This window comes from Moschus berezovskii, chromosome 9, assembly GCF_049115385.1.
Source record: "Moschus berezovskii isolate FMDL1 chromosome 9, NW_MosBer_1.0, whole genome shotgun sequence".
In the NCBI taxonomy this organism is placed as follows: domain Eukaryota; kingdom Metazoa; phylum Chordata; class Mammalia; order Artiodactyla; family Moschidae; genus Moschus; species Moschus berezovskii.
In genome coordinates, this window is record NC_142468.1 from 82,749,148 (window position 1) to 82,769,208 (window position 20,061).

The 20,061-nt window shown below is 44.8% G+C and overlaps 1 protein-coding gene and 1 long non-coding RNA gene across 2 annotated transcripts in view; both read left to right on the forward strand.

Annotated features, from left to right (window-relative positions):
- The first annotated feature begins 2,037 nt into the window (after positions 1-2,037).
- LOC148776601 (uncharacterized) lies at positions 2,038-10,008 on the forward strand. Its single transcript, XR_016038262.1, has 2 exons — positions 2,038-2,340; positions 2,569-10,008. It is a non-coding gene; the product is annotated as an uncharacterized LOC148776601 (long non-coding RNA).
- Positions 10,009-15,068: 5,060 nt separating this feature from the next.
- Positions 15,069-20,061, forward strand: part of IQGAP2 (IQ motif containing GTPase activating protein 2) — a 316,582-nt gene continuing 311,589 nt past the window's right edge. The window contains exon 1 of the mRNA XM_055435889.2: positions 15,069-15,558. Within this exon, the coding sequence (XP_055291864.2) occupies positions 15,513-15,558 (46 nt within the window). The 5' untranslated portion in view covers positions 15,069-15,512. The remainder of the gene's footprint in view (positions 15,559-20,061) is intronic.

The window sequence follows — 20,061 nt, forward strand, 5'->3', positions numbered from 1 at the left end:
TATAAATCTAGAGAAATTGCCAGGGATATATTCACTTTAAGAACTTGCTTCCCAACTTTTTCGTTCTCTCTCCCGCTTCCCTTGCAGTCTCCCACATGACAATATAATTTTTCCAAGTTCACACCCTGCCTTCTGGCCTGTGAACAAAGGCTAGGGGAGCCTGAGGGAGGTCATTGCCCCCTGCCTGTTGTTCCTGAGAGTTCTTAGGTCCCCGCCATGTTCTCGTTTAAACACAAGACCTGTTAAGTACTTCCTAAAGCCAGAAGTTTGGAGAAGGAGAAGGAAAAGCTGTCGGAACTAAACCAGCTGCCAGTCTGATGACCATAGTACAGAACCGATTCAGGGCCAGCGGTGGGGGCAGGGGAGAGGCTGGGGTAAAACTGTAAGTTCAGGAGCTCTCCTTCTCCCTGGGCTGCGGGAGCCCTGCCCTTCCTCACCTCGGCCACCCTCCAGCCAGGTGCGAACTTGGTGCTGTACCTGCAGAAGAAGGAGGAGGAGTTTTCTTCCCTAAGCAGTGCCTGACATCTTGCCAGGAGGCCTGGGGCCCCACGGGTGTCACAGGTGGCTCAGATGGGCTTGAGTGTCCTGTTCCCAGTCGAGGCTGGTCTGGAGGGAGGTTCCTTAGAGGGAACCTCTGGAGATGGTTGTGGGTGTGGGAGACCTTCTCTCTTTTCTTGGGAAGGATGTAAACTGCTCCATCACCCTACCATCTAATTACAGTGTTCCAATCTTGTGGTCCCACTCTCAAGAAAAGACAGCAAATCTCTAGGCTGGCATGACCGGGAGCTCACCTGTACCCAAATCCCTCCACTTCGCCTATCCTCTGGCCTAAAATTCGTGCTACTCTCTCCAGTAGGTGCAGGAAAAAAGACCACGGGAAAATGAAAGTGTGCTGTTGGAAAGTGAAAGGTGTAAGCTCTGGAGTAATGGGCCTGTAAGACCATCCGGTTAGCTGACGCCACCTGGGAGAAGGCAGGCCTTGAGACACAGAGCAGGATCAGCGGGGTGAGTCCGAAGGCAGAGGTGGGTCAGGAGGTCCCTTGGCACCAGCTGCTTGTGACACTGGGGCAGGAAGAAGGAAGCCAAGGAGGGAAATGGAGGTGAGGCTGGAATAGGCAGGGTGACATCTCTGGCTCAGCCGGGGTTGTGCCCTAAGGGAAGAGGCAGCGGCCTCGCACTGCTCCCAGCCCTTGGCAGCTGTAGGGGAACATGGGCCTCATTGGCCAGACTTTTATTTTTTATTTTTGGAGAAACCAACCAGCTTTTTTGTATGTCAGCAACTAATTTAATTATTTTTAAACACTCATGGGCCTGCACAGTACAAGCTAAATGAAATATCTATGGGCCCCCTTCAGCTACCAAGGAAAATGAAGGAAGAGACTGCCCAGGTCGTATTTGCTTCCAGGGCAGCTAAAACCCCGGATTTCCAGCTCTAACACAGAGTAAACAGCAAGAGGCCTTAATCAAACCCTTTGAGATCCACCCACAATAGTATTGGCACTTCCCTGGTGGTTCAGAGGGTAAAGTGTCTGCGTGCAATGTGGGAGACCTGGGTTCAATTCCTGGGTCAGGAAGATCCCCTGGAGAAGGAAATGGCAACCCACTCCAGTTCTCTTGCCTGGAAAATCCCATGGATGGAGGAGCCTGGTAGGCTACAGTCCATGGGGTCGCAAAGGGTCGGACACAACTGAGCAACTTCACTTCTTCTTCACAATAGTGTTAGCTTCTTTGTACCTCAGTTCCATAGCTTGACCTTGAAAACAGTTCAAAGTTCAATCCATTCTTTTCTCTTTTCCCTCTTCTTCCAGCTCAAACAAAACTGAACCACAAGTCTTCCTAGGAAACTTTCTCTGCAGAGGCAGTGCTTAATTCTAGAGAAGACCTTTGCCTCCGTATCATTCGTCAAGAAGGTTCCAGATGGGTTCCCGAGCCAGCAGTGTTTTGAACTTGGACAAAAGCCCTGAATGACCTTGGGCAAAGTAGCTAGCCTATCTGATTTCCTTCTTTTCCTCATTAAGAAAAACTATTATACTGGACGGGGGAGGGTGTGGAGCACAAAACCAAGAGAGCCAGATCCCTCATCTTCCAGATGCCAGGCACCTCCGTTTCCTGCTCCATGATGTCAGGGAGTCATGCTGCAGGCCCTGGGTGCTATGGGTCCCTGACATCACTCTCCTCTGCGAACTCAGGCAGGCCCTCTGACAACAATGTGAAATGGGTAACATTTGCCTTCTTCAAGCTTCATCCCTCCTCCCGTTACCTGATGCCCTGGAGTTGAACTCTGGATGCCCCAGGACACTTGAGAAAGAATCCTGGTGTTCTACTAACTGATATAGCGAGGTATGCATGTGTGTGTGTGTGTGTGTGTGTGTGTGTTTATGTGTATGTATGTGTGTATATATGTGTATGTGTGTATGCGTGTGTGTGTGTATGTGTGTGTGTGTGTATGTGTGTGTGTGTATGTGTGTGTATATATATATATAAAGCTAGAGAATATTATGGACATATGAACAACTCTTATACCAAAAACTACATGAGAAATTTTTGCCCTTTTGTCTTTTCGTCAAGGTTCAGAATGTACTAACCCCTGACTTTACAGATCACATCCAGGACTTCATGCTGAATGTCATTAAGTGTTTGGAACTGCCTGCTCATCCTGACTTGGAAGCAAGTTTATTTATTCAGTATAAAAGGAAGTATTTGAACTCACAGAGTGTGATTCTCTGCAACTTTTAAAAGCAGCAAGACTGGACAGACAACTTTTAGGACAATAAGACATATTTCTCTGTTCTGAATACTTTTTGCTATCTTAACTAGACAATTCTAGCTATGTAGGAGCTGAACAATCAAAAGGACTTAGTTTTGGCTAATACAGGTAATAAGTTCGATGACAAAAATGAGCCTGTTTTTTGGCCTAAAATTCCATCTGTTGTCTTTGCCTCCATTCAGCTGTTTAGTTTTTGAACCATTCTTTTGTGAAACTAAACATGTAAACAACATTTTCATGAATATCACCATATCACCTAGGTGAATATGATAAATTCTCCCCAACCCACTCTTAGTTCTTTGCCTTGGTTTTTTAGCTCTAGCTGGCCTTTGGAATGAAAGATTTGCATAAAATCAGGGCAAAAGCAAATGGAACTGTCCTTTGCTGACTGGCAGGCACAGAACATGGTCTCTATTCCTTTCTTTCTATCTCTCCTCTACATTTAGCATGGTTTCCACCACAAAAGACATGTCAGAGAGATTATGCTTGAGAATTGACTGAGAGAGAAGTCCAGCCACTGCTTTACGGTTAATCAAACAACAGGCAGGCTGACAGGTTGCCCACAAGCTGAACCCCCAGCTGGCCTAGCTCTGGGCACATCCTTCCTGTCTCTTACCCAAGTTTCACTTGTTGCGATGGAGCTTCTTTCACAGAGACTCTTTTCAGGGCATGGTTTTGTCATGGTTCCCAACTCATCTTCCCTTCTCCAAGTGAACATGGGGCTCTCTCAGTCCCATCCTAAGAAGCTGGATGATTCTCCTGAAGTTCCCATCCTGGCCTCTTTTCCCCCAAGCAGCTAATCATGTTGATCTCTTTGGCTTCTCCTCTGATACTTACAGCTTTGCCTGCTGTCATTTAGAAGCTGCTAATGGAGAAGGACACAGCAGAGTGAATTCCATCAAAGTGCTCTTCTTCCAAGCCACCAAGTGGAAGCCAGTATCACGCTTTGCCCTGAGTATTTTGTTGATGCTACACTAATCTCAACACCTGCCATGATCCCTATGGGTCTGGGGCTGTTTTCTCCTTTTCTGTTTTGAGGCATAACCTGTCATTCTCCTGCTTTATTTGTGCAGCTTGGGTTTTCCCTGACCCTCCCTCTCTTTTTTGCCCTGGTCCCTAGACAGCTCAGGGTTAGAACATTAACGTTTGTGCCCTACTGCCGTTCCTGGAGCCGCTGCACAGTGACCCGCTCTTACCACAGGCCTTTTCCCAGGGTCCTATCCGTGATGGGCAGCTCTCAGGAAGGACAAATGCACAATTTCATTTTGTTTCATGAGACTCTTGCTGGCAGTTGAACTGGCTGGCTGGTTGGAATTAATGACCTTGCGTTGAAAGCCATTGCATTTTTCCTTCTCAGAGTCATCACAGCTGCCCACTGCCCTCTGAATTCTATGCTAATATTGTATGTACTTTGGTGATGCTGCTGCTCTTGGGAGAGAGATGTTGCCATGTGTGCACTTACTGCTTTGCATAGAGGTCTACCACCAGGGTTTAACTCTCTGCCAAAACCGGGTGCTATTTAACAGTGTGATCATTTGTCAGATATGGGGTTTTCCTTAAGTTTCCCTTCACGATAGGGTTTGTTGGCATCAAAGACTCAGGGAGTGGCAAGAAATTGGTTTCAGGACCCCAGTTTGAGGGAGGCAAGTGATGAGGAGGCACCAAGAGATTAATTTTGGGTTGACTTTTGAAGTTAATCATCCAGGATATGACACATATTTATCAGGGCTGCCCAGGTGGTGCTGTGGTAAAGTATCCACCTGCCAATGGAGGAGACTCGAGAAACATGGGTTCGATCCCTGGGTCGGGTAGATCCCCTGGAGAAGGAACAGGCAACCCACTTCAGTGTTCTTACCTGGAAAATTCCATGGACAGAGAAGCCTGGTGGGCTGCACGAGTCAGACACGACTGAGCACAGCTCTGTCTATCTGTCTGCTATACGCAAGTACCGTGTGTGCAAGCAGTGGGAAACATTGAAGAGCTGTTAAACTAGAGCATCAGATGATTTGTTTTAGGAGCCACAAGTCATAAGTCCCAAAACCTCTTTGAGGAATAAATGAAAATTACCTGGAAATAGTACTTGTATTTATCAGCTCTTCTCTTTCTTTTTCCTTTTTTAAAAAATGTTCTAAAATAGAACTGTCATCGGAGGCACCAATGAAGCCTGATAGAGGCATCACAGGAGAAGAATCAATGCCAGTGCCCTCCTGGTGTGAGATTATTGAGGAGGAAGAGAGGGGAAGTGTGACATCTTACCTTTGTGGGCTCTTGGCCACCATATCCTGGGGATTTTTTTTAAGGGACTGAACAACTCAATCAAGGGAAGTTAACAAGAGTCAGATTCCAAAACCTAATTTTTGAGGCCAAATACTATAAAACTGCTTAAGACCCTGCCATAGAGTGGATACCCAGGCTTAGCTGGATTAAATCTATATTATCATAGAGAAGCACTAAATAGAAGAACTAGAAAAAATTCCTATTAATGTTAAAATAGAATGAAAACTGAAAAAGTCATTTAGATTTAAAAGTGGTATTTGTAAATTTGTTTACAAACCAATTAATGTAAAATTTACAAAATTAAAATGAGCTCAGATCTTCTGGCCCACAAGAAGTTTACCATCCTAGGTACATGTCTGGTAATGTTGGAATGGATTTGCATGAGAATTTGGGCTAGATTTTCAAAAATTTTGTCGTCAAAGGTTTTGTTGGTTATTGGAAAGCGCTCTTCACCTAATGGCAGATCCTTCTCTACAGCATTTCTAGCCAGAGGCAGCTAACTGCTTTCTTTCTTTTTTGCAAAGCACCTCACATAATTTCAAGGAAACATTATTTTAGGACTCAAGTTTATACTAATTACCAGATATTCTGAGAAGATATAAACTCCAGACATTCAGAAGAGCTTAATTCACCACATTTAAAAAAAACACTTGAAGTTAACATTATAGTTTGCAGAAGATAAATTCCTAACTCTGTCTATTTTGTTTAATTTTGCTGTTAAGAATGTCCTTAATTCTTTCAAGTGTCTGTAGAATTCACTCTCAAAGTAAAAACAATTTAAATTCACCTTAAGATAATTTAAACACCACTAGAGTGTGTGTAACACTTGGAGTGGGGAGAAGGGCTGAGGGCTTTGTGAAACCTAATGCTAAACATTCAGAGTTTAAAATGACGGAACACTAGGCAGTGGTTTTTGTAGTGACTGTCTGCCTTCCCTCCCCTCCCCCACTGGACCTTGTGTCTGATCAGCGGGAGGTTCCTGCCTTAAGCTTCAACTCTGCCTATGTGGTCTTCCTTCATAGTAAATTCTCCCAACTATAGAAGACGAGATCTCGTAAAATAACTGTGACACTCCAACATGCTTATAGACATTTAGAAAAATGAAAAAAGGTGCCATGAACTGAACGTGTCCTTCCCGTCCAATACCCCAAATTCATTAGTTGGAGCCCAATGTGATGGTGTGGTGATATTTGGAGGAGGGGCCTTTAAGGAGGAAATTCGAGCCATGCTCAGTCATGTCTGACTCAGTGAGCCTGCCAGACTCCACTGTCCATGGGATTTTCCAGCCAACAATCCTGGAGTGAGTGGCTATTTCCTACTCCAGGGGATCTTTCCAGCACAGGGATCCAACCCGCATCTCTTGGGTCTCCTGCATTGGCAGACAGAGTCTTTACCACTGAGCAACCTGGAAGCAAGGAGGAAATTAGAGTTAAATTAGGTGGGGTTCTCATGATGGGAACAGTGACAGACTTTATTTTCTTGGGTTCCAAAATCACTGCAGATGGTGACTGCAGCCATGAAATTAAAAGATACTTGCTCCTTGGAAGAAAAGCTATGACAAACCTAGATGGCATGTTAAAAAGCAGAGACATCACTTTGTCAACAAAGGTCCATCTAGTGAAAGCTATGGTTTTTCCAGTAGTCATGTATGGATGTAAGAGTTGAACTATAGAGAAGGCTGAATATTAAAGAGAATTGATGCTTTTTATCTGTGGTATTGGAGAAGACTCTTGAGAGTCCCTTGGATTGCAAGGAGATCCAACCAGTCCATCCTGAAGGAAATCAGTCCTGAATATTCATTGGAGGGACTGATGCTGAGGCTGAATTTCACTATTTTGGCCACCTGATGTGAAGAGCCAACTCACTGGAAAAGACCCTGATGCTGGGAAAGATTGAGGGCAGGAGAAGAAGGGGACAACAGAGGTTGAGATGGTTGGATGGCATCACCAACTCTATGGACATGAGTTTGAGCAAGCTCCGGGAGTTGGTGATGGACAGGGAGGCCTGGCGTGCTGCAGTCAGTGGGGTCCCAAAGAGCCAACATGACTGAGTGACTGAACAATAACAACTCATGATGGGATTAATGCCCTGCTGAAAAGGAAGCTGCAGGAAATCTCTCCCTCCCTCTGTCTCTCCCTCTCCCCCACCGGCTCCCAGCATGAATGTTCCAAGGAAGGGCCACGTGAGGACCTAATGAGAAGGTGGCCGTCTGTCAACCAGGAAGAGGCCTCTCATCAGGAACCGAATCAGCTGGCACCTTGGTCTTGAATTTCCCAGCCTCTAGAAGCGTGAGAAACAAACGTTTGTTGTTTAAACCTCCTAGTCTATGGTATTTTGTTATAGCAGCCAGAGCCAACTGATTTCAGAAGCCTTCCCCAGCCAGCTGGTTTTACTGACACGGCTTAGAAACTGTTGAGATCATATGATAATCTTTATGTGTAGTAGGCAGACCCTATTTGTTGATATCAGAACTTGCCCAGAACCAAAGAGATTTCTACTGTGATTGTCTTTTTTGAACACCTACTGTATGTTAGACAAAGGTCAAATTCCACCTCCATGAAAGCTCTCAATTTTTAGACTGTCAAAATCTCTAGGAAAAAAAAAAATCCTAGCTTGGAATTAAACACCTGGAAAATCAGCAGACTTTCAAGAACTATAACTTTCCACACTGCTATCTTCAGCCCTCCGGGGTTACTTCTTTCATTTACTATTTGGGAACTAAAGTTGGAATCTGGGTTTTCCAAGTGCTAATTTTTTTTTTTTTTTTTTAAATCAAGACAACAATAGAAACATAAATAGAGACTAGAGTAGCATTTGCTAGCGACTAGAGTAGCATTTGCTAAAGTCTCAAAGGAGAGTACAAATAAAGATATTTGATATAGGAATTTAGAGGAGGGGGAAAAATGAAGTTAAATTGCAAGAAGGAAAAAATACTGATGCAGAACTAGCCATCGATACAGCCCAGCTGAGCGATTGCACCAGAGTGGAGTGGTAGTGGTGACTATGTGAATTAAAAACAGAAAAGTGAAGATGCATTAATAAGCAAGAGAGAGATTCACACACAAAAAACATTACATCATAGAGGCTAACTGGATACTGAAGTGTGATCCTAGAGGAATCCAAAAGGATGGAGATCAAAAATCTAGGTGACTGGAAATATTTGTATTAACAGAGGATGGCAGTCAGAGAAAAGACCCATTGGTAGATGGGGGCAGATGTGGAATTGGCTGATTCTGGTCTTTTACCTGTTGAGCTTGAGGTGACAGCTGCATTTATAGTATGACAAAAGGCAGGCGCTGGTGATGTCTGCCTCCCTTGCTATGGTATTCCTTGGTTCTCTGTTGGCTTTTGCACTCAGCCTCACACTAGATCCAGATGTGAAGTTAACTCTTAGCAAGCTGAGTAACTGTGCTTGAACAGCTGGTTGACTAATCCCCCCCGCCCTCCTCAGAAACTTTACGGTGGAGGGGGCCCCACCAAAATATTTAAGCAGAGCTTTGTGAAAGTGTGGCAATTTCTGCTTACACAACAGACCAGACCTAGTGTCAACCCTCCCCCCATTCATGAAGGGAAGAGCTGTCCCTTGTTCTGTTTGAACCGGACGACCAGGAGTCATTAACCAGTCCTCAAATGGAGAAGCTGGTCACCGGGAAGTGGGTCCCAGTGGCGCCTTAGGGGGCAGCTGAGTTTGGGGGTGGGAGCCACAATCCCTTCCGCAGATAATAAGTACCTTTCTTGAAGGATATGTGTGTTTGTATATTCAGATTGCCATCATCAAAATGTTTATCTCAATGAGGCTTTGTTTTGAAGTATAGATTTGCCTTACTCAAGAAAATTAAATGAATATGAATTTCAAAAACCGGTAAACCGACAAAGACATTAATTCTATTTGACTATACTAACAAAATGCTTGTTTCTTTTTAAAAAAATATCTTGAAAAGCATTCCAAACAGAGAGATTTTAATGTTTTAATTTAATACATTAAGAAGGTGCATACATAACACCTGGATACAACAAATGCCATTTTTGCTTCAGTGTTTTAAAAGGAAATTAAATGTAATATATATATTTGATGCTCTTTGTCTACCTTAACAGCTTCCATTCCTTTCCCTAATTTCTCAGGAGTTACTGCTATTCTAAAATTGTCATATTTTGCCTGTGCATTTTTTATACTTTTACCAAAGGCATATGTCTCTATTATGTAACAGATATGTCTCTAAAATGTTATTTTGTATGTTTATTAACTGCATATAATTGGCATCACATATTTATCATTTGTTATCATATTTTTATGTATCATCACAATGTATTTATTCTGCCACTAGATGACCTTTAGGCTGTTTCCAGTTTTTCCCTGGAATGACCATTTTGTATATGTTTCCCTGTATGTGGGAGTTTCTCTAAAGGATCTTAGTAGACATGGAATTGCTGGATTTCACAAAATGTACCTCTTTAACCAGAGAGGACCAACTTACACCTAGAAATGATTACCCAAAGGACACTTCTCCCAACATCATATGAGAACTCCTAACTCCCCACATTTGTTATACTTTATCATTTTGTCACCTAATTGAGACAGGATGTGACCTGGGACCCTTGACTAGAGGCTCAAACGTTCTGGACAAACATCTCCTAGAGCAACAGAACGCAAAGAAATAATGAGGGACTGGGAAAAACTGCATGCACGCATGGCCGGGACAGTTATGAACAATAAGATGCAAAAAGGCCAAGTGCCATTTCTGAGGTGCCATGAGCAAAAGCAGGGTACCATGCATGATCCCTGCACAAAGCACCACCAAGGGAGTAGGCACCCTTTTCCTCCTGATCCACCAATCCGCCCCTGCCCTCACCACATTTTAAGGAACCACCCCACCCTCCTTGGGTAGCACTGTGAACAAGGGCACCTGTTTTTTGTTTTCGTTCTCTCTTGCTGCAGCATGAGTCCCAATAAAGTCTTGCCCGAATTTCTCATATGGCTTCTTATCAATCTTTATTGGTTCAAGAATCCAAGAGTCCAGGTCAGTAACACAATGGGTATCTTCATTTTCATTCTCTGATAGTCAAGCTTCTTTCAAAATGGCCAAGTTCTCCTAGGTCAGCTAGTTTACCTGCCTCTCATCTGCCAGTTAAGACCATGTTCTAGAAAGGGATGTAAGAGTCAGGCAAAACAAATTAAAGCTAGGGCTAACAACTACTGGCCAGGCTTCCCAGGTGGCTCAGTGGTAAATGATCTGCCTCCTAGTGCAGGAGATGTGGGTTCAATCTCAGGGTCAGAAAGATCCCCTGGAGAAGGAAATGGCAGCCCACTCCAATATTCTTGCCTGGAGAATCCCGTGGACAGAGAAGCTGGAGGACTAGTTACGTGGTCACAAAGAGTTGGATTCAACTGAGCGACTGAGCATACACAACAGGCAGAGCAGATCAATCAGAGATAAAATAAAGGCATACTTAAAGTTCTAGTTAATGGGAAATCATGCATAATTTTAAAAACTGGATTTGGGACAACTTCGCAGGTATGTGGTAGAGCCCTTAGCCCTTTCAGATCTTATCTGAAAACCAACAGGGAAATGCAGAGGAATTTTAGTAAAACTATAGTTAGAGCTCCTGCCAGGACACAAAGTGGACCCCAAGGCCCCTACTTCTTTGTGATGTCAAATAGATGATGGTGATCTGGTAGCATTTATAGCAGTTCCTTTAGTGTTCATTTGGGAAAAGGGAACGTGCATTTAGTAGATGAGCATGTTGACATTTGCAGTTCAATGTATTAGTCTAAAGAACAGGAGTTGGGATTTGTGCTGGGGGAAAAGCTTGGATTCAGGTAAACTCAGCACTGCCATTTATTGTACTCTCTGAGACTTTTGGGGTCCGTTTCTTCACTGTTAAGTGAGAATAACTGTAAGTTCTTCACAGAGTTGCTACAGATTGAAAGCTGCAACTATTCCTAGTATAATGCCTGGTATTAATCCATACCTGTATTCAGTGAATTCACGATTATAACAAGTCATGAGCAACTACTATATTCCAGGCATTGCTGGAAGGCCTGGGCACACAGCATTGAAGAATTAGACCAAGTCCCAGCTCTCAAGAGGCTCATGTTCTAGAGGGAGGTGACAAACAATAAACAAATAATCCAGTGTATGCTATGTTAGATGATAAATTCAATAGAGAAAGTTAATGCAGGGTAAAGGGTAAAAGGTGAAGGGGCCCACCGAGATCAATGCTGCTTTCTCTTCCTCATCATTTCCAGCTACCTTGGGGCTCGTCTTCTCAGACACTGGAGTTCTAACTTTCTTGTACTATGAAATAGGAAAAATAATAGTGGAACCATGCATGGTTTTACTTTTTTACTAAAATTAAAGTTCAGTCTCTCCAAACTTTAATTTGTTTAGAACTTTAAAGCAAAGAGAAAAAGGCAAGATTGCTAAGAAGGCTTGCCAATTTAATGTTGACAAAGTATTTTAAAGTTGTCCAAAGCTATGGACTTTAGTGAAGTGAAAAAAGGACTTCATTGAAAAATAGATATATATATTTAAAAACAAAAATATGTACAATAGAAAAAGCAATGGACAGAGACTCCCAGAAAACTTGACATGTCATAAGGTTCTTTTCTTCTGTGGAAACCATGCAACTTTTCTATGCCTCTCTGTTGCCTTGGCCATAAAATGATGCGTAGAGGCCACCAGTTCTGCAGTTATCCTCTGCCCTGACACTACTACCAGGCTTTTGTTTTTGAGAACCGAAACACTGGCTGTTACATTTATTTCTGTTCAGATTCTTCTTTTTTTTTTTTTGAAATCTTACGTTGGACTGTAACATTCCCCTTTTTAGGTACAGAGGTCTCTTTTATAATAAAATGCAGATCCTGCTCCTGCTAAGCATCTTTTTTCTGGGACAGGGAATAAGTTAGAAAATTTTAACAACCCAAAGTCTTCTAGGACTTTGAGAAAGGCTTGAATGATTCCTTTGCTGTCATTTCTTCATGACTTACTTCTTTAGATGATGCTTTTGAAAGCACATTGGTCACTGTTCGGTAAAAATGCTAAAATGATCAATAACATGATATTATTGGAAAATGACCAGATCATTTCAAAGGTGGCTGGAAGGTTAAATGCCATGATCTTTATTCAAAAATACTTTAAAAATCCTGTTTGATGCTCTTGATGTCTGAGCATCTTGAAGTCTGTTTTGTTATAAAAACAAAGTTGCATTTTTTTTTTCAAACAACTCATTTCAACTAATCCGGAGACAGATGGCCTCTGAAAACAATCATTTTTAAAATAATGTTGGGACTTCCCTGGTTGTCCAGTGACTGAGACTCTGGGTTCCCAATGCAAACAGCCCGGGTTCAGTCCCTGGACAGGGAACTAGATCCTGCACGCCTCAACAAAGACTGACGATCCCACGTGCGGCAACTAAGACCCAGCACTGCAAATGGGTAAATAAAAAATATTTTGAAAAATAAAATAATAGGCTTAAAAAATTGTTTTACCAGGTCTAGCAGTTTTCCAGTGTCATTTTTGTTTTACATTAAAGAAAAAACTCTTCTTGGTTTATTAAAAAAACATTTTTCATTAGATGGCCTCAGTTTTGTTTTAATATTTGCGCAACCACAGTCAGATGGCAAAGTAAGCTGGCACTTTGCCTTGTGTTTATTTGAATCACTCTCCTCCTCCTGGGTCAAACCCTAAGAGAAAATAGCCCAGAATTCTGCAGACAAGTTTCTTTCCTGAGATACTGCAGAGAAGCAATCTGTGAAATAGTACTGTTACCCAGTGAACGCAGACTGAAATCCAAAAGACTAATTTCAGCACTTGCAAAAAAAATCAAGAACATTTGCTTTTACGAGTTCTTCTTAGCGTTAAATTTTCCATAGAAACATTAGCCATGACAGAGTTTTGAAACCTCCCCAGAGCCTTCAGAGAAGAGCTGACAGCGGAATGTGAACTTAGAACCTCTCTCCTGCAGACCACCTATTTTTGTTTTAATCTTCATCTTCTGCCATTAACAGATATTTACTTATTACACTTGGTGATATTTATATATTGATGGCACCAACTGCTTTGTATTAAAACTCTCTTTTTCAGTCTTGCTGGCCTCAGACCAACCTCACTGAAACTCCTCGCTTCCCTCTTCTAGCTCTACCAGAGCCCCTTCCACCTGCTGTCAGTACCCCCAGCTGCCCCACTCCAATCCATCCCATTATCTGCTGTAAGATTCCCCTTCCCTAAATCCGTTGCATCATGCTGCTCCCATGCCCTAAAACTTTGAGCTGTCAAATGTTATGATAATATCCAGTCCTCTTTGCCAACCTTCGGTGTCGTCCATAATCTGAAACCAGCTTCAAAGCTCCCACCCTCACCCAGCCTCATGTACCACCTTCACTGTCTCTTGTTCTTCCCTGTCCTTCAGAAATAGACATTCTGCATCCAACTCTTACCCATTTTTTCAAGGTCCATCTCAAACCATATGTTCAAATGCTATCATCTTCCTTGACCATTCTGGTTTACAGTGATTTTCCTCCTACCTCTAAATACATTTAAAAAAAGAAAAAAAGAGTCCTTCAATCATGTCTGACTCTGCAACCCCATGGACTGTAGCCTGCCAGTTTCCTCTGTCCATGTTGATTCTCCAGGTGAGAATACTGGAGTGGGTTGCCATGCCCTCCTCCAGGGGATCTTCCCAATCCAGGGATCGAACCCAGGTCTCCTGCACTACAGGTGGATTCTTTACCATCTGAGCCACCAGGGAAACCCTTAAATACAGACTACCCACTTATTTGGGTCCTAAATCATACACTCATCCTGAAAATTGATGATGTGTAAGTAACGGCTTAATTGTTAGTACTTAATACATGGAATCATTGAGATGAAATGAACTTGAAATATCCAATTCAGCGTGTCCAGAAACAGGAAATTCCCCTTGAACATGCCCCTATCTGGCTGAACGCTGACAGAGTGCTGTGCCTCAAAATGTGATTATTTTACCTGTGAATTGCTCTTATAAGAAGGGGCCTCTGCTTTTTAGGGAGAAACCCCCCACTCTACCCATTCTAACCCGCTGAGAATCTCATGACTCCAGGGGAAAAAAAAAGAGGGAAGTGGGAGAGAATCCTCTTGCTCTTCCATCAGAACACATTCCCCCGAATCCAACTGAGATCCCTCCTGCTTTTTTTCTACCATCACAGGGCAGCTTGTTAGAAATGCAGATTCTGGAGCTCCGGTCCAGACCCAACTAAACTGGAAGCTCTGTGGATGGGGCTACAGAATCTGAGTTTCCATAAGTTTGAGAAGGACTATAGCTCCTATGTGAATAGGGAACCAGCTGGCCACCCTGATCTTCGCAAACTTAAAAACGTTTAGTGTCATTATGCCATCTTTGCCCCAACAAAAATCATCTATCTCCACCTGGGTTGTTTTATTTGACAAGTCATCTGGTCAACCCATACATTCCACGTTTGACAAGCACGTGAGGTCACCAGTAAAGAAGAGTCCCACATGCCTCCAAATCTTATCACTCCGAGACACAAAGAAAAACAGCTCCAGGGGACTGCATTAAAAAAAAAAAAAAAAAAACTTTAAAAACTGCCACATGCAGTTTAATTTCCTTAAAAGCTTAACCGGAAAAGGTTTTTGTGGTGTCGACCCCAGCTGGGCTGGGCCGTAGTTCTGCACTTGGGGGAGGGGAGCGGGCCGAAGGTGAACCCAGGATGGTATTTTGAGTGGTTGCTCGGGGCGTGTTTATCTTGTCCCTCCAGCAGACACACACTCAGGTTCTGGTCATGAAAGGGGAACCCTGCATTTTATAGAAAAGGAGTCACAGAAACAACGTTTGTGGCGAAAAAAGAAAAAGTCAAGGCGCAGTCTCCCCAGAGGAAAAGGAACCACGCTGTTTGTCCCTCTGTAACTGAGCAACACCCCGGACGGCTGGGGCTGGCTGTATCTTCTGCGGTTTTTCTTGCTCTTTTCCGCGGAGGTTCACTTCCACCCTCTTAACGCTCCACAAGTGAAAGAGCAGGCGGGGCGGCCGCGGGCCCCAGCTGCAGGGGATCCCGGCCCAGGAGCGGCGCAGCCCCCTCCTCCGAGCCCGGGGGCCGGCCGGGGCGGGTCCAGGTGCCCGGGCGCTGCGCCCCGCGGGCGGTAGAGGGCGCTGCGCGGCGCGCGCTCCCCGCGCGGCGGATAACGGGGCCGGGCTGGAGGGAGAAAGGAAACCTGCCCGGGAGGCGGCGGCGGCGGCGGCGGCCCAGCGCGAGCGGGCGAAGAGTTCACTTCTGCCCGGGTGTCAGCGCGCGGCGGCGGGCGCGGGCGCTGACGAGGGCGCAGCGGGCGAGCGGGGCGCCCATCTCGGGCGGCCAGGCGGGCACAGCGAGAAGCCGGATACGAGCGCGCCGGCGGGGCGCGGAGCGGCGAGCCTGGCCAGCGAGGGGAGCCGCGGGGGGCGCGCCCCGGGCGGGCCCCCGGAGCCTCTCAGGATGCCCCACGAGGACCAGCCGTCCCTGCAGAGGCCTCGCTATGGCTGTAAGTCCGCCGGGCGCGCGGGGATCCGCTGACTTCGGGGGGCTTTCTCCCCCAAAGAAGGCTTGGAGAAGCCGGGGGAGCCGAGTGCGCGCGTCAGAGGAACAGGAGGGCAGCGGCTGGGTGGCTGGCAAAGTTGGGAGCTGGAGTTGCAAAGGCTAGTGAGCGGCGTCCTCCGGCTCTCCCCACAAAGTCATGATACCCAGCTGGCACCCCAGTCCCTCCCCACTGCACACCCCACCGTGGCGCGAGGCAGAACTGGGTCTGCGCCCTGAAACACACCGAGTTGGGGGTTTAGGGGTATCAGGTGAGGATCCCGCGGAGCTCCCAGCCGTTGCTGGCTCGGGCCAGGGGGTGGCGTTAGGGACCCGATTCTTCCAACTCAGAAGGGGAGGAAAGTTTGCTTGTTGTGGCTACAGGTGGGCTCCGTAAGCACTGTGCCCGCGCATTCTGCTAGTGGCAGCGTCGGCATTCCTGGAAGAGCTGGCATCTCCTTCTACGCGGCTCCCTAGAGCTTCACCTGGGCCGCCGGAGCTGGGAGTCCTTTCCTGCTGCAGCTGAAAGGGCCACCTCCGGTCCAGTTCCTCCCACCCCGCTACCTTCCCGTCCCCCCGCCTCCCCTGGACCCTGCGGGGACTGTGCGTCGCGCGGGAGGATTGCAGCGCCTGGGATCCGGTTGGAGCCGCGTGACTTGAATGAGACCCTGTCGATTACCCCGCCAGGGGCTACCCTCAGAAGGACGTTGCTTTGGCCGATCGTTAAGTGGATAGAGCCAGATTAGATCCAACCACGTGGCTTCATGTGCAGAGTTCAGAGTCTTTACCAAACATGTGCCAGGAAGTATTTCCTTTAAAACAAACAGAAAGTTGGCGCGTTCCCTCTTTCTCAACAAGGTTGGCCCTGTCAATGAACCCATGGTCGCGGATCACAGGTTAATCTTTTGCCCGGGCTGGCCTTGGTGGCAGGGGTAGGAGGTTTGGGTTAAGGTGGTGATTTCTGCTGCAAGGTTACCTTTTGTGGTTCTGACTTGTGAGGGCCACAGGCTTGCCTCATGAAAAGGGTGTGGTCAATCTGCTCACCCTGGCTTCTTTCCTCGCCGGCCTTGGAAGGGAACATCAGAAATGAGAAGTTTTCCCAGGTGACCTTTTCTGTGTCAGCCAGTGAGGAATCAACTGTGGCCTCTGTCCTCTAGGGAAATGCATTTAACACTTAACCCCAGGCCTGCCCTTTGCAGCCTGAGTTTGCACTTTGCTAAACCACTCAGAGGGTAGAGTTCCTTGAGCAGGGATGTGTTCATCCAGAGGCATGTCAGCCATCCTCAGATTGGTGAAAGTCCTGGATATGTCAAGCTCCCAGAGCGTCTGGCAGCTTCATTGTGTCAAATTATAAGGTGGTCACAATGTGTGGAAGCTAGGCAAGTATACATGGAAAAAGGGGTTTTGATGTTATATCTTAAACCATGATCTGTTTGGTGTTGTTCCTCGCTAGTTGAGTGTGCTGGGCAAACTTAGAAGAACGCAGTGCGTTAATGCTGCATTTCCACCCATTTCCCTGCATGAGCATCTGTGATGGCGCTTGGTTTCCATTGAATGCATCTGCAGTTTTCGAGTGTTCCTAGACACGCTGTCAAGTAGGTTGAGATCCCTGCATTCTGTGTAGCCACTTTCTTTAGAAATTCTCATCTAACTTTACTTATGAGCTTGATGTAATGAGTGGTGTGCCATCTATTTGGAATCCTTCTCCCCAGGAAGGCATTTTTTGGTCACCTGACATAGTAAAAAATGGAAAATAGTTGCCAATTTCCAGACTTTATGACCACCCTGAACTCTTAAGGCTTTAACACAATAGCCTATTATGTCCTTAAAATGAACACGTCTATGATTTTGATGCCAGATTCATAAATGGTGTATGTTCATGGATTCTTTTTGTTGGATTAAAAATCGTTATTTCGTTTGAAAGGTACAACATCAGCCAAAAGAAACCCGAGATCAACAGCTCCACTTAGAGATCTCCTGAATTAAATGGCACTGTTTGAGTTGAGTGTCTTGTTCAAGGAGGTCATTTGCTGTTACCACCATTTTCCTCCAAGTAGTTCTAGAGCTGAAGGTGGTATGTGTATAACGTGTCTGCGTGCTCAGTCGTGTCCGACTCTTTGTGACCCCATGGGCTATAGCCTGCGAGGCTCCTCTGTCTGTGGGATTCTCCAGGCAAGAACACTGGAGCGGGTTGCCTTGTCCTCCTCCAGGGGATCTTCCCAACCCAGGGATCAAAGCCGAGTCTTTTGTGTGTCCTGCATTGGCAGGCAGATTCTTTACCACGGTGCCACTGGGGAAGATTTGTATCGTGCACATCATATATTTCACATGTTCTCTTTCATGGAGAAGTTAGAAAAGCAAGCAGGCTTTTCTATCCTGTGTGAGGACAGATACCACTTACAGAACACAGCCTGAGCGTTGACATGCAAGGTGTAACTCACAGGGAACTTACATACGCTGTGTTCCTTCATTCAGGATAGTCCATGTACTTGCTCCAAGGATACTAGTGCTGGTCAAATACTATTTGGGGCTGTGCTTTTGGGTTTTCCCCTCATCAGATGCGGACTAAAGGAAGTAATTGTTCAAATTGGGGGATGGGCGATCACAAAGCAATGAGATAGTTTTCCTAGTGGACAAACAAATGGAAAAATGACTTCACAAAGATATGTGTGTATATATATATTTATTAAATACAGTTGATTTACAATATGTTAATTTCTGCTGTACAGCAAAGTGATTTAGTTATATATATACATTTTTTGTATTCCTTTTCATTATGCTTATCACAGGATATTGAATACAGCTCCCTGTGCTATACAGCCTTGTTGTTTATCCATATATATATAATAATTTGCATCTGCTAATCCTAAACTCTCACTCCATCCCTCCCCCACCCTCCTTTCCCCTTGGCAACTGCAAGTCTGTTCTGTCTATCCTCACAAATATTTTTAGTCATAGCATCATTTATATAAAATGATGCAAGGCCTAAACTCTTGTATGTGTGAGGATGTTCATAGTTTATTTGAAAAATGATGTCTAGTGGAATTCACCTTAGTGTTAATAGATACTATCTAATGTCAACCATCCACGCAAAAGGGGACGGCATAATGTATTAGAATATACGGTTTCTGACTTTCTGGGCCTTCTGTCAACACAGGACTGAAAATAGTGCTTTGGGCTTTTCACAGAAAGACCAGAGGAGAATGCAGGATTGTATTTGCTGTGTTGTATTATAAGGCAGTGTTTTTTCTTGTTTGTGGGTTTGGTGAGTTATGGGTTCAATGAAAGCTCGAACTATACCAAGCAGGGTTCATCCCCAACATTTAAAGATAAGCAGACTTCCTATTGGGATATATATATTCTCAATATATGCATCTTATATATATAGAAAGTGAAAGTGAAGTCGCTCAGTTGTGTCCGACCCTTAGCGACCCCACGGACTGCAGCCTACCAGGCTCCTCCATCCATGGGATTTTCTAAGCAAGAGTACTGGAGTGGCTTGCCATTGTAGTAATTTCAATTCCAGTGCTGTATATTCCTAGTAAAATATATTTGATACTGGTCTTTAAAAACAGCTTTTTGGTAGTTTGAATTAAACTGTTACATTTGTTTTAGGTCTGGGCTGATGTTCTGCCATTTCTCCTCCCCTTGAATTGACATTTATTTCAGTAATTCTTGTCCAAAGTAAATTAATTCAGTTCAGGGCTGTTATGGTGGCTCTCTTCCCCAGGCTGAGGGTCTGTGAAATACCACATCATGTGTTGTTCTTGAGGGATTTCTCAACGAGTTCTTCTTCAAGGTTCCCTTCTCAGATTTCTGACATGAGAGATTGCTAAAGTCTTCCTGATTTGCACATTGGCGCACTGAATTAAAACTAAAGAGACTTCTATTTGATCCTTGCTTCTTCCACATTGGCCACTTCCTTTGGCAACCTGTGAATTTATTTTTTGAGATGTTGTTTAGTCGCTAAGTCATGTCCAGCTCTTTTGCAACCCCTTGGATGTAGCCCACCAGGCTCCTGTGTCCATGGGATTTCCCATGCAGGAATACAGAAGTGGGTTGCCATTTCCTTCTCCAAGGAATCTTCTTGACTCAGGAATAGAAGCTGAGTCTCCTACATTGGCAGGAGGATTCTTTACCACTGAACTACCAGGGAAGCCCTTTAAGACATTACTACAGAACAAAACTGGAGTATTAGATCCCTAACACAATTCTGTAGAGGTGATGTGGAAACGGGAAGGGCAAAGCTGCTATACTAATTCAGACGTGAGTAGAACATTACAACCAGAGAGTCTTTTTGCAGTCAAAACTAAATTTAAGTGGAACTTATGCTTAGCTAATAATTTCCAAATAACTTTCGTGCTCTTGTAATAAACTATGATGTATTTGCTGAACATGCTGCCACCATGATCTGTCAAAAGTTTTCTTCTGATTATTTGACAGTTTAAAAGACCAGAGGGGCCTTGTGACT